This window comes from Rhinichthys klamathensis, unplaced genomic scaffold, assembly GCF_029890125.1.
Source record: "Rhinichthys klamathensis goyatoka isolate OS25496 unplaced genomic scaffold, OSU_Roscu_1.1 h1tg000291l_1, whole genome shotgun sequence".
Lineage (NCBI taxonomy): Eukaryota > Metazoa > Chordata > Actinopteri > Cypriniformes > Leuciscidae > Rhinichthys > Rhinichthys klamathensis.
In genome coordinates, this window is record NW_026606810.1 from 959,883 (window position 1) to 972,844 (window position 12,962).

Sequence of the window (12,962 nt, forward strand, 5' to 3'; positions counted from 1 at the left end):
TGACCAAATTACATGAATATACTGCCTGACAGTCATTTAGTGTGTTCCTGGCTTAAGATGAATTTCTTAAAGGAACAGCAGTGAAAGAATTTACCATTTTTTTTATTATAAATGGTCATGACAGGAGTAAAATTGATTTGTTTTATATGACCCCTTTATTTCCCTTTCTTCCTCTGTTTTTTCCTTTTTGAGTTCTTTTTTTAAAGATAGTTTCATTTTCCTCCTACAGTAAACTACAATGATTGTTTGTTGTTTATTAAACCTTTCTCTTGTCTGTCAGGTGTTCCAATGTCCTTGATGCTTCAGGCCAGCAACGTGTCTTCAAGGCCAAAGATCGGGATGAGATGGTGCAGAAAGTGATCGAGCCAATGGCCTGTGACGGGTTAAGGACCATTTGCGTAGCCATGAGGGACTTCACAACTGAGCCAGACTGGGAAAACGAGGCTGACATTCTGAATGACCTGACCTGCATTTGTGTTGTGGGCATTGAAGACCCTGTCCGTCATGAGGTGAGAAAAATGATCTAGTTTGCTTTTTGCTGATAGCGATGTGCTTGCAGGGCTGGACATTTGTATACTTCAGGCCTCCATTAGTAATGAGACATGATAAGCATTAGGGGACGGCTTGTCTCGACAGGAGCAACCCGCCACATTTCATGTAATGAAAAAGTATTGACCGTTTTTATCATGTGATGATGAAGAATTATTTGTAGAGTGTCTAACACTGTCAAAGTGTGGACAGGAATAGCCTCATCGGTGGAGCGACAAACTGACCTAATTTGTTAACTGACCCTATGCTGTTTTTGATCATGGATATTGGATCAGTGCAGAATTGACGTCGGCTTCCCTAAAAATGAGGTGGCATATATAATTCTATAATAGAACTAGGGGTGGGAATCTCTAGGCACCTCACGATTCGATTCGATTATGATTCAGAGGGCTGCGATGCTAAAACGATTATCGATGCATCTTTTTTCTTGTGTGACTACTTGGTACTTTTAAAGCAAAGTATTATTATAATGACCCATAAAGAATTTACTTTCAGTAACTTTTATTAATAAAACAAATGGAAGTGATTTGGCAAGTCAACTGTAAGGTTACATTTGCCAGCATATGTCCCAACATTGCAAAGAACCAACAGGAAAAGACCCGGTGCGGTGGCCGGGTCGCTGTGCGCAGCGGCGACTCTGGACGTGCGGCGGGCCCTTCTCGCGGATCTCCGCAGCTACGGCTCGCGTCGGGACCTCTGTCTGGGCGTCTCCCTTCGTGGACTGGTGCGGACCAGGGGAGTCCGACTGTTTAATTAAAACAAAGCATTGCGAAGGCCCGCGGCGGGCGTTTCTGGGCGTGATTTCTGCCCAGTGCTCTGAATGCCAAAGTGAAGAAATTCAATGAAGCGCGGGTAAACGGCGGGAGTAACTATGACTCTCTTAAGGGCCTTTCATTTTGTATAACAGAAATTATTTTATTTTATTTTGTGTAAAGCAGAAGATTTTTTTACTGTGCAAAACTGTTGTTTAATGAAATATTACTGTTGTTTAATGAAATATTACTGTTTAATGAAATACTACTGTTGTTATATGAAGTGTATATTAAATAGGTATTTATTTGAGATACATAATGGTTTTTATTAATCGAGCAACAGAAAAAAAATTCGTTATATTAATTGTCCAATTAGTCGTTAGATTAGTCGACTAATCGATAAAATAATCGCCCGACTAATCGTTTAATTAATAATCGTTTACCCCAGCCCTAATACAAAGCTGCTCTTATACACAAATAAATAATAAAGAGTCTCAGACTTATGACTTGAAATTGTTACTGTATACCACAATCAAAAACAGCTTACACAAAAAAAGTAAATGAACATCTGCACAGTCAAAATGTAACTTTTTGTGACTGGCATTTCACTGATACACACTGTGCCTGTTGAGGGCAGTACAGTAAACCTACGTATAACGTCCGTATAACAGATCTGTTTACAGCATATTGATGTGAAAACTAAACAATACAGAAAGCAGCTCTCATACAAAAATAGGAAAAAGGCCACAATGAAATTATGCCAATTTTCCATATGTTAGCTTTTAACGAAGAGGGTGCCGTTCGGATTTCGCGCTCAGCCATCATGCGTCTCTGTTATGCGCATGCCACAGACTGTCCGGGGACTGCAGTTCTGCCTTTTTGTGTTCCGTCAATATTAGGTTATTAGAAATTATTTTTCTTTCGATTTTTGACATTTGTGAATCAATTCAGAATCGTCCACGTCCGCATCGCGATGCATCTAAGAATCGATTCCCCCCCCCTCACCCCTAAATAGAACACATGACTGATATTTAGGTCAAATTTATTCCTGCAGGCTTTTTTAAGTGGTACAATCCATTTTATCTCTATTCCCATCTACAGTGTGAATAAAATTCATCCTTTCTATATGTGCTATACAGAAATAGATACATATTAAGCCTTCTGTTTAAAACAAATAAAGAACCAATCTAAGAGATTGGTATTATGCGTAAACAGCTGGAAACTCTCTGTATATACAGTGAGGAAAATAAGTATTTGAACACCCTGCTATTTTGCAAGTTCTCCCACTTAGAAATCATGGAGGGGGCTGAAATTGTCATTGTAGGTGCATGTCCACTGTGAGAGACATAATCTAAAAAAAAAAAATCCAGAAATCACAATGTATGATTTTTTAACTATTTATTTGTATGATACAGCTGCAAATAAGTATTTGAACACCTGAGAAAATCAATGTTAATATTTGGTACAGTAGCCTTTGTTTGCACACACTGCAGGAGGGATTTTGGCCCACTCCTCCACACAGATCTTCTCTAGATCAGTCAGGTTTCTGGGCTGTCGCTGAGAAACACTGAGTTTGAGCTCCCTCCAAAGATTCTCTATTGGGTTTAGGTCTGGAGACTGGCTAGGCCACGCCAGAACCTTGATATGCTTCTTACAGAGCCACTCCTTGGTTATCCTGGCTGTGTGCTTCGGGTCATTGTCATGTTGGAAGACCCAGCCTCGACCCATCATCAATGCTCTAACTGAGGGAAGGAGGTTGTTCCCCAAAATCTCGCAATACATGGCCCCGGTCATCCTCTCCTTAATACAGTGCAGTCGCCCTGTCCCATGTGCAGAAAAACACCCCCAAAGCATGATGCTACCACCCCCATGCTTCACAGTAGGGATGGTGTTCTTGGGATGGTACTCATCATAGGGCTGGGCAAGTTTGGTTGCATTAACAAAGGCACTCGCTCTCTGGTAACCTAGCAACGTAGGGAGTGACACGCTAACAGGCAATCATGTAACGTGTCAGTTTGGTTGCGCCATATCGTTGTCTCGTCCTGCTGGGTTCCTCTTCAGTAACCGGCGATTAATAAGCAGAAAATGAGTGACCTTCATCTGCATGCCATGCAGGCTAGAATTGCGAAACATTATTGGATAATTTGCTCTATTCGCATTTGATGTGAACACAGCATAATGAACAGGCTGCGATGTCAAGATTTCAATGCTGGAGTGTGTGTGTGTGTGCGCGCACGGGAGAGAGACACGTGGGCGTGATCGAACAGTGGAGACATAAAAACATACTCCGTCATTTTGTTAATACAGGACATCATTCAGTCTGCATAGTGTTTACTTATATTTGTGTAGGCCTATACTCGCAATAAAACACAACATTGTGCTTTAGTCACACTGTATTTCTTGTCAAACTGTAACCTACAACTGTCACACACCGTTTTAAAAGCAAAACATATTTATCCAACCCCTTTTTAAAACAGTCTGTGTGTTCCATCTTTTGGACATTCATCATATCGCATTGGTTTTAATTTCTTGTCCTCAAAACAGAGCACTAATCTGTTTATTTTTAAGTTACACATTGATTAAAAAAGAAAATGAAATGTGTTGGTAGTATTATTTTATACGGAAATCAATTATTTATAATTCTGATGAGAATAAAGTTAGGGTTAATTAACATTAAGGAAAACAAATATATTGATCTGAAATATAGCAAATTAATTTTAAATTCATTCAGGTACAATTACCAAACATATCTCATATCGATCTTTTTATTCGTTTAATTAATAAACCAATTATATAAAACTATTATCAGTGCACTATAAATAAACTGGTTCTATGGCTTTATTAATAAAACTTATTTAAATAATACAAGGCTTAAGACATTTATAAAAATGCCTTCTATATTTCTGTTTTGCTTTTCACTCCATTGAACCGAAATCGTACCGAACCGTGACTTCTGTGTACCGTTCCACCCCTAGTATTGTCGTCATACTATGAATTACGTTAAGCTATGGTAAAAGTGGTACCGTCAGACCTGGAGATCGGCTGAATGGTTTCCTAAACGGTAAACAAACGATTGTTTTACTCGAGGGGAGGTGGAAAATGAGCTTAATTCCCCAAATGGTGGAATATCACTGTAACGTTAGCTAGGCTTATCGTTAGCCGGGTGCTCTGCCCTGACTTATGATACAGTGCATGTGTAAGATACAAACTTCCGGGTTGGCACTCAAAGATTTTTGATAAGTATGCTGATTTTTGTTAAGTCACGCTCAGAAATGTGTCATTTGCATATTAAAATCACAAAACAAATCAAGCAGGGGGCACGTACGATCACAAACCCCCACCACCCACGTCCCGCCGCGCCACTGTCACCTTTTTTACTCTGAGGAGTTTGCAGGTCTGATTGTGAATTTAGACTTATGTTTACATTTTAATTATTTGAGTTTTCCATGGTTGTGTTGACATTTCTGTCTTGGGATTGTAATCAGAGGAAGGTTAAGTTTAAAATAAAAATGTTTGAATGTAATATATTTTTTCTTCTGGTCCTTATTTTAAATGGGTCATAAAAAAATCAATAATTATCGATATCGACCGATATGAAACTGATATCGTGATACAGTTTTCAGCCATATCGCTCAGCCCTAACTCATCATTCTTCTTCCTCCAAACACGGCGAGTGGAATTATGACCAAAAAGTTCTATTTTGGTCTCATCTGACCACATGCCTTTCTCCCATGATTCCTCTGGATCATCCAAATGGTCATTGGCAAACTTAAGACGGGACTTGACATGTGCTGGTTTAAGCAGGGGAACCTTCCGTGCCATGCATGACGTCTTAGGGTGTATTCACACCTGCCTTGTTTGGTTCGATTGAATCGAACTCTAGTTCGTTTCCCCCCTTGGTGCGGACCTTTTGGGCAGGTGTGAATACAGCAATCGAACTCGGGTGCGGACCAAACAACCGAACCGAGACCCAGCTGAAGAGGTGGTCTCGGTACGGTTCCAAACGAACTCTGGTACGGTTCGTTTACGGTGTGAACATGAACCGACCCAATTGCAAGAAAGCACCGCGCCTTTGAGTTAACAGGCTTCCGTAGTCGGAGATTTTGGCATAATGGTTTGTGTTATTGTTGTTCAATACGCGCTGTCTGGCCACACGATACTGTTGCGCGTCTTTCTGCGCGTCGTGTGTGTGCGTCATTGGAATGGAATGAATGAATGAGTGTGTGCATCAGGACATTCACATACAGAGCGTTCTCTTTAGTCTAATCGCGCATAGATGCAAAAAAAGCTTTTGCAGTTCATATAATGTAACGATATACAAGGATGATGCTGCGTTAAACTGGACAAACTTAATCGCAAGCGTTAACATTGACAGCACTTGTTAGCAGTATATACAATAAGAATCTCATTATTTGAATGTGTGAACATAGCCCCTCTCTATGAATGAAAACTTTATACCTTATCCGTCTTCTGCGCAGTTTCTTCATATTGCGTTTGTACAGAATAACACAAAATTAGTAAAATAACGAAATATCTCCATGCTGAGCCTTTTTTGCACTTCCTGATTTCTCTACTCGAGAATCCTTGTCCAATGAATGGACGACCTTAGCACACGTGTGGTTTTGTTTACAAATTTTGGTTCACTTGCAAAAAGAGCAGTGTGAAAGCGAACCGTACCAAAAAAAAAAAAAAAAAATTTATTTGGTCCGGACCAAAGCAAGTGAACTATCGGACTTTCCTGGTGTGAATACACCCTTAGTGTATTACCAACAGTAACCTTGGAAACGGTGGTCCCAGCTCTTTTCAGGTCATTGACCAGCTCCTCCCGTGTAGTTCTCGGCTGATTTCTCACCTTTCTTAGGATCATTGAGACCCCACGAGGTGAGATCTTGCATGGAGCCCCAGTCCGAGGGAGAATGACAGTCATGTTTAGCTTCTTCCATTTTCTAATGATTGCTCCAACAGTGGACCTTTTTTCACCAAGCTGCTTGGCAATTTACCCGTAGCCCTTTCCAGCCTTGTGGAGGTGTACAATTTTGTCTCTAGTGTCTTTGGACAGCTCTTTGGTCTTGGCCATGTTAGTAGTTGGATTCTTACTGATTGTATGGGGTGGACAGTTGTCTTTATGCAGCTAACGACCTCAAACAGGTGCATCTAATTTAGGATAATAAATGGAGTGGAGGTGGACATTTTAAAGGCAGACTAATAGGTCTTTGAGGGTCAGAATTCTAGCTGATAGACAGGTGTTCAAATACTTATTTGCAGCTGTATCATACAAATAAATAGTTAAAAAATCATATATTGTGATTTTTTAGATTGTCTCTCACAGTGGACATGCACCTATGATGACAATTTCAGCCCCCTCCATGATTTCTAAGTGGGAGAACATGCAAAATAGCAGGGTGTTCAAATACTTATTTTCCTCACTGTACACATTTTTTTGTAATTCCTGATGGTTAGAGGACAGTTACTTGAGTCGTCCCCTGTCGTTGTGATGGCGCAATGGATAAGACACATACCTTTGGTGTGAGAGACCCGGGTTCGAATCCACTGCGAGACACCAATGTGTCCCTGAGCAAGACACTTAACCCCTAGTTGCTCCAGAGGCGTGCGACCTCTGACATATATAGCAATTGTAAGTCGCTTTGGATAAAAGCGACTCAGCTAAATGAATAAATGTAAATCTAAATGTATAATCGCCTCGACCGTTTGGAGAGGTGCTCACGCTGTCTGTGGAGACTCGCGCTGCGGAGGCGGGCGAAAGTATAAACAAGGCTTCCGTCTCCTCGCGGGTTCAGATATACTGAAATACGTCCACACCGCAGACATGTTGCTTCAGACAAGCACGTGCAGGTCACGGTTTCTGTTTGCGTCATCACAACATTTCGGCCGTATTGTTTCGGTGATAAGTCTTTCGGCCGAAAACCGAAAATGCACTTTCGGGCCATTTTTCGGCTGAAAATTTTCGGTGGCCGAATATTCGGTCCATCCCTACAAAACATGAAAACTATTTTAAAGGTTTAGTTATTCTAATCATTTGGTGCCCCCCCTATTGGCTGGTGCCCCAGGGCACTCGCCCAATCCCGTCTATGGATAATCCGGCCCTGCAAGAGCCAATTCTGGAGTTTTATTAATGCACACTAGACTTGTAGTCGAGACCGTCTAAACCGAGACCAAGACACTACCAAGACCAGATGGTATCGAGACCAAGACAAGACCAAGACCAAGACCAAGACAGACCAAGTCGAGACCAAGACCAAGTCGAGACCAAGACCGAGACCAAGTCGAGACCGGAGGGGAAAAAAACATTAGTGTTGAAGCTAAGCTATAACTTGTCAAATGTTGTTTTGCATTTGCCTGCCTATCTCTGCTGATTTCGAAGTCTCCAAATGAATCCATTCTGCAACTTTTAAATACATAATTATATTTTTAAAAACGAAATTATAGGCTTAAGTGCAGGATCCGAAAGTTGGTCGTTTTTGTCGCTATGGTTACACACACACACACACACACACAACCACACCGTTGGCGGTGCGCTCAAAGTCATCTGTCAGTTGTGCAATTACCCAAAATCTCCTGAATGAAGGTAAAACCCATCATGTCACTGATATGTGTTTTACTAAATATTAATATATCAAAAACTGTACATGATATGTGTTTTTTAAATCAAGTGATCAAAGTGCTCGTTGCCGCTGCGATCAGTGGCGCGGATACAGTGTTTTCTCGCATGGCTCGCGCGCACCGCACTGTCTTCACTCGGACGCGCGCTTCAATACGTTGCGGATATCGTCGTGGATATTGTAGTATTGTATTGCTCAATCCCCTGACCACTATGTCGGTCTGAGACAGCGAGACCTAGACAAGACCGAGAGGTCCGAGACCAAGACAAGACCGAGACCAAAGACCGTCAAGGCCGTGACAAGACCGAGACCACGTAAAAGTGGTCTCGAGACCGGTCTCGAGACCAAGACCGGTCTCGAGACATACATCACTAATGCACACTCTAGTTTCTTTGCATCATGCAACATGTTTTTCACATGCATCACTTGTGCAGCATCTCTGTCCATGGAAACACTGGGAGGTTTTTAATTATCTATAAATAAATGAGCTTATTGGTTCTAATTACGGGTATGTGATTCATTGCAAGACTTGAGTGAGGATAATTACATAGGACTCCAGCACACACACACACACACGTCTAGATCCAGCCCCTTCATGCTTTAAGTAGTCTCGGTACCCTTACGGCTTAACACGCACCACAAACTGTCAGGATGCCACATCAAGAGTGACTCTCACTGATCTGAGGCCAGCAATGACACTGAGGAAGAATTTTGTCTTGCCTTTGGCCATAATGTCCATAATGACACCCAAATGCAGGAGGTCTCTTTTCCATGGGGACAAGCCTTTAAAACATTTCATAAATATAATTTATTACTGCAAGATGCCACGGCTACATTAATAATATGCTATATGAAGTCAATCCAATCATAAATTAAAGGTTTTTTTTACAAGTTATCTTTTTGAGTGTATACATGATCAGACTGTTTACACAGTCTAATCAACATTTATAGTTTGTATTTTACAAACTATAAATGTTGTTTTGATAAATCTTATGTGTATTTAAATGTCTGAACACTAAAATAAACCTTATGTGGTTAAAAACAATGAATAGTTATGTATGACAGCGCTGAGAGCGTCTGTCTCTGGCTCAGCGCCAGCCAACGCGCAAACGCAAATTTGAATTTAGAAGTTGATTAGAACGTTCAGATCATGTAATCATCACACCAGTGTGATCGATTGTACGCGTCGAAGGGTTAATTAGCGATGATGGTGCTTCTTACGTCCATTTCGGAGAACCAGAGGGCAAATATTTCAACTGACAGCTGAGGCATTAAAGTGGCACCGAAATCTGCGTTTTGATTCGTTCTGGTTGCATACCGGTTACTTAAGTACCAGTTCCATATCGGTACCAGATTTCGGTTCCCAACCCTAGTCATTCATTCATTCATGAATTAGACCTCACTGAAAGGGTTTTTTGTGCAGCTAGTGAAGACAAAGTGAAGAACAATGTGGTGACTATATCGTCTTGGTATTATTTCACAGTACATAGCACAGGAAACTTTCTGAACTGGTTAGGTAATTTTTTATTTTATTATTATGTCGGGTTCAATTAAAGCACAAAATTAAGCAGTAGAGAAAATGCTCTGATCTCAGCATTTTTTTTATACTAATTATTATAATTATTATATCCATTTTTATATAAATTAGATTTATTTTTTAAATTAATTCTTCCTGGGGTTTTTTTGTGTTTTTTTTTTTTAAGAAGTGGTGGAGAGTAGATAAAATGATAGAAATTTGGGGATGTGATTAAGATGTGAATTAAAACCTTAGGTTGCCGAGGCAACTATTATTGTATTATTACCTACCTGTATTTCCCTGCTTAGCTATCCCTGACAAAGAATATGTTGGATTATTTGTTGATGCTTTCTTTTATCTTAGATTTCGTAAAAACATTTTGGACTCTTGACAAGTCATTTCTAAATTAATCCAAGTCCATCCAGAATATTTTGCATTGATATTTATTTATTTATTTAAAAAATTATTTATTGGTTTTTGCCAGAAATCCATTTATCACCAAATTCAACACTGGAGTGTCTGAATGGATAACAATATGGCAGTGGCTGCCCAACATGCTTTGTACTAAGCCAAATAATGGTACTTCTATTCCTCCGGTGTGCAGGTTCCTGAGGCTATCTCTAAATGTCAGCGAGCAGGCATCACGGTCCGTATGGTCACTGGAGACAACATAAACACAGCTCGTGCCATTGCCACCAAATGTGGAATCCTGCAGCCTGGAGAGGACTTCCTGTGCATGGAGGGCAAAGACTTCAACCAGCAGATTCGCAATGACAAAGGAGAGGTAAAAAGTTGCAGCACTTTAACTACAGATGTCTGAAGCGACATAGAAAGTGCTTATTTTAGTGTTGCCTTTATCTTTAGGTTGAGCAAGAGCGTCTGGACAAGGTCTGGCCCAAACTGCGTGTACTTGCTCGTTCTTCCCCAACAGACAAACACACTCTGGTTAAAGGTAAGATTTTTACGAATAGTTGGGTTATATTTTAGTCCACACTTTCACTGCTAACCCCACTGTTTTGCATTACACCAATGTATTATAATATTATATAAGTTGTACAAAACCCTACTGGAGGGGAGTTGGTGTTTCCTCCCATTATTATGAGCCCTATGTCACATATACTTTGGTCTTTTAGGCATTATTGACAGCACAGTTGGAGAAACGAGACAGGTGGTGGCTGTGACTGGAGACGGCACTAATGACGGTCCTGCCCTTAAAAAAGCAGATGTTGGCTTTGCTATGGTAAGTCATGTATTTTTTTGTTTGCGTGTTTTTCAAATCGTACCGTTACCGCATAAAAGATACCGGTTTAATGCAAGCATATTGTGCATATACTCTCGATTTTCACTAGTCTGTTTAAGCCACTTTGTTTTGCTAATAAAGTGACTGCCTTGTTGCTAATTTGTCTTTTTACTGTGAGAGTCTGTTGCAGGGTGAGTGTCTGGCTTGTTCAATGAGGGTTTGTCAGCCAATGTTATACTGTAGCAAAGATTGCTTTAGTAACCAGAGGTTGCGTCCTAATCCTTACCCAGTATCCCATATTTTGTAGTATGCATTATTGTGTTTACTAAGTTTGATAATATCACTGATTTATGTCTTTTAAATCAGTCTAATGCATTAAGCCATGTTAGCGTTTCAGAACATCTACGAGGAGGCGGGTTTCGTGACATCATCGCGTACAATAGAAGTCCCATTTCATTGGCTAGGCGCCAACCAATAAAACGGCTCCTTCGAACACCCCCGCTCCCGCCCCCCTTCCGCTCTCACTGAGTTACAAGTGCACAAATCAGTTTTGCACCTCATATATCGCGAAAAGAGTAGCAAAAGTCAAGGTGTGAAATTTGAACTTGCAGTGACAGATTTGAGAAGTTGCAAAGTGCCAATTTGAGGTTGTACTGCGAATTTGAATGTTAGAAGAAGTGCAAAAATATTCTACATGTTTGTGACTGTCATTGTATTTCTGTGAATGGCATTTTACACATTTGTGTCTGCAGCTTCAGATTCAGAATACAGGTTTGTGACTATTGTCTGCGAGTGCAAATCTCAACATTCAACTTCAGATTTTTATTTTACAGGTTTTCACATTGGAGCTCTGAGTGTAAATGTTCACATACAAGTACGAATATTTATTGTACAAGTTCTCAAATTCACATCTACATGCTCTCGAGTTTAGCTACTGATTTACCTTCATACCGAAAGGACCCGAGAAGACCTGAATTCTTTTTACTATGTCAGGCATTTAACAAAATTGTATTATTTAAAACAATGTTATTATCTCACTTTTTCTAAGTTCTCTTTGAATTCACGCTTCTACGTGCAATGGACTCGACGCACGGTTGCTTCCGCATTTAGACTCAGTTGCTCCACATTTTTGCCTACCGTTTCAACGAGCATCGTCAGCATGGATTAGAAATGCGATTTATTTATTTATTCAGTTTAACGCGTTAAAAATATTTAACGCAATTATCGCAGGATCAGTTCTGCTATTCATTGGCTGCTTAACAGTATATGATCAGCCTATCTTTCATTCAAGTGCTAATAAACCATTCAAGCGTGATAAGACTCAAAAATAAGAACTTAAATCTGTACTGGAACTGGTACTGTACTGATTCACTGTCTGTGAATCTCCTGTCTGTCTGACATGCACACATATGTGCAAAGAATGCGCTTCAGACAGCACGACAGTGGAGTTTTCTTTCACGCTTAAACGACAAAAACACACAAAAGTATGCAAAAATATTTGCTTGAGTATCATCGTAAGCACTGACTTAAATGAGTTCAAGAGTGTTAAATGAACGCAAAGAGTGGTGAGGATATCGGATGCGTGTCAGATCCGGATCCTCGTCATGTGCTTCAGGTCTTAGTGACACCAGCCTATTAAACCCGCTGCTGGAATACTGTCATTAATGTATATCAAGGAACAAAAGACGAAGAGAAAATCACTCACTGCTCTTGACTGAATAACTTTTTAAGACTTTAATAAGGATCAATCTATGCTTAATTTATACAGTGAAGACTATCCAGTGTTATTTTACATTTGATTACTGTAAAACTTCAAATAATAGCCGAGTCCCAAATAGACGCCCGTCTCTTTTACACGCCTGGTGTGGCTGCAGGTTTGGGTAAATAAAAGACGGTCTCAAATAGAGGCCTGGGTCTGTTTTTTAGTTTAGAGTTGTATTTAATCTTCTAAAACCCGTCAGATCGTCCGCTTTTTGTCGGCCGCCAAAGCAAAAAAATTTCCCGCCAAAGCCTTTTTGGATCGGTGAGTGATGTAGAATAGAATGACTGCTGCACTTGACAGGGCGCACAAGCAGAGAGAGAGAGAGAGAGCGCGCCCCGCCCGCGCGCGCGCACTCTCACGTCTTCAAACAACACGAGCGCTGTCTTGCTCTCTCTCCCTCGCGCATATTAATCAAAATCAATTGACACGATAGTTAAAGGTCGGAAGACCGCACTTTCACGTGGAGCATTTGGAGATTTTTAGAGATTAGAGACTCTAGGCCTACACTCCATGAACAACATCT

The 12,962-nt window shown here is 40.5% G+C and overlaps 1 protein-coding gene across 6 annotated transcripts in view; it reads left to right on the top strand.

Moving 5' to 3' along the window:
* The window catches only part of atp2b4 (ATPase plasma membrane Ca2+ transporting 4), a 281,849-nt gene that overhangs the window by 233,820 nt on the left and 35,067 nt on the right, over window positions 1-12,962 (top strand). For all 6 annotated transcript variants that reach the window (XM_056269832.1, XM_056269827.1, XM_056269830.1 and 3 more), the window contains 4 exons: window positions 281-509; window positions 10,042-10,221; window positions 10,302-10,389; window positions 10,571-10,677. In XM_056269832.1, coding sequence (XP_056125807.1) covers window positions 281-509; window positions 10,042-10,221; window positions 10,302-10,389; window positions 10,571-10,677 — 604 coding nt within the window. The remainder of the gene's footprint in view (window positions 1-280; window positions 510-10,041; window positions 10,222-10,301; window positions 10,390-10,570; window positions 10,678-12,962) is intronic.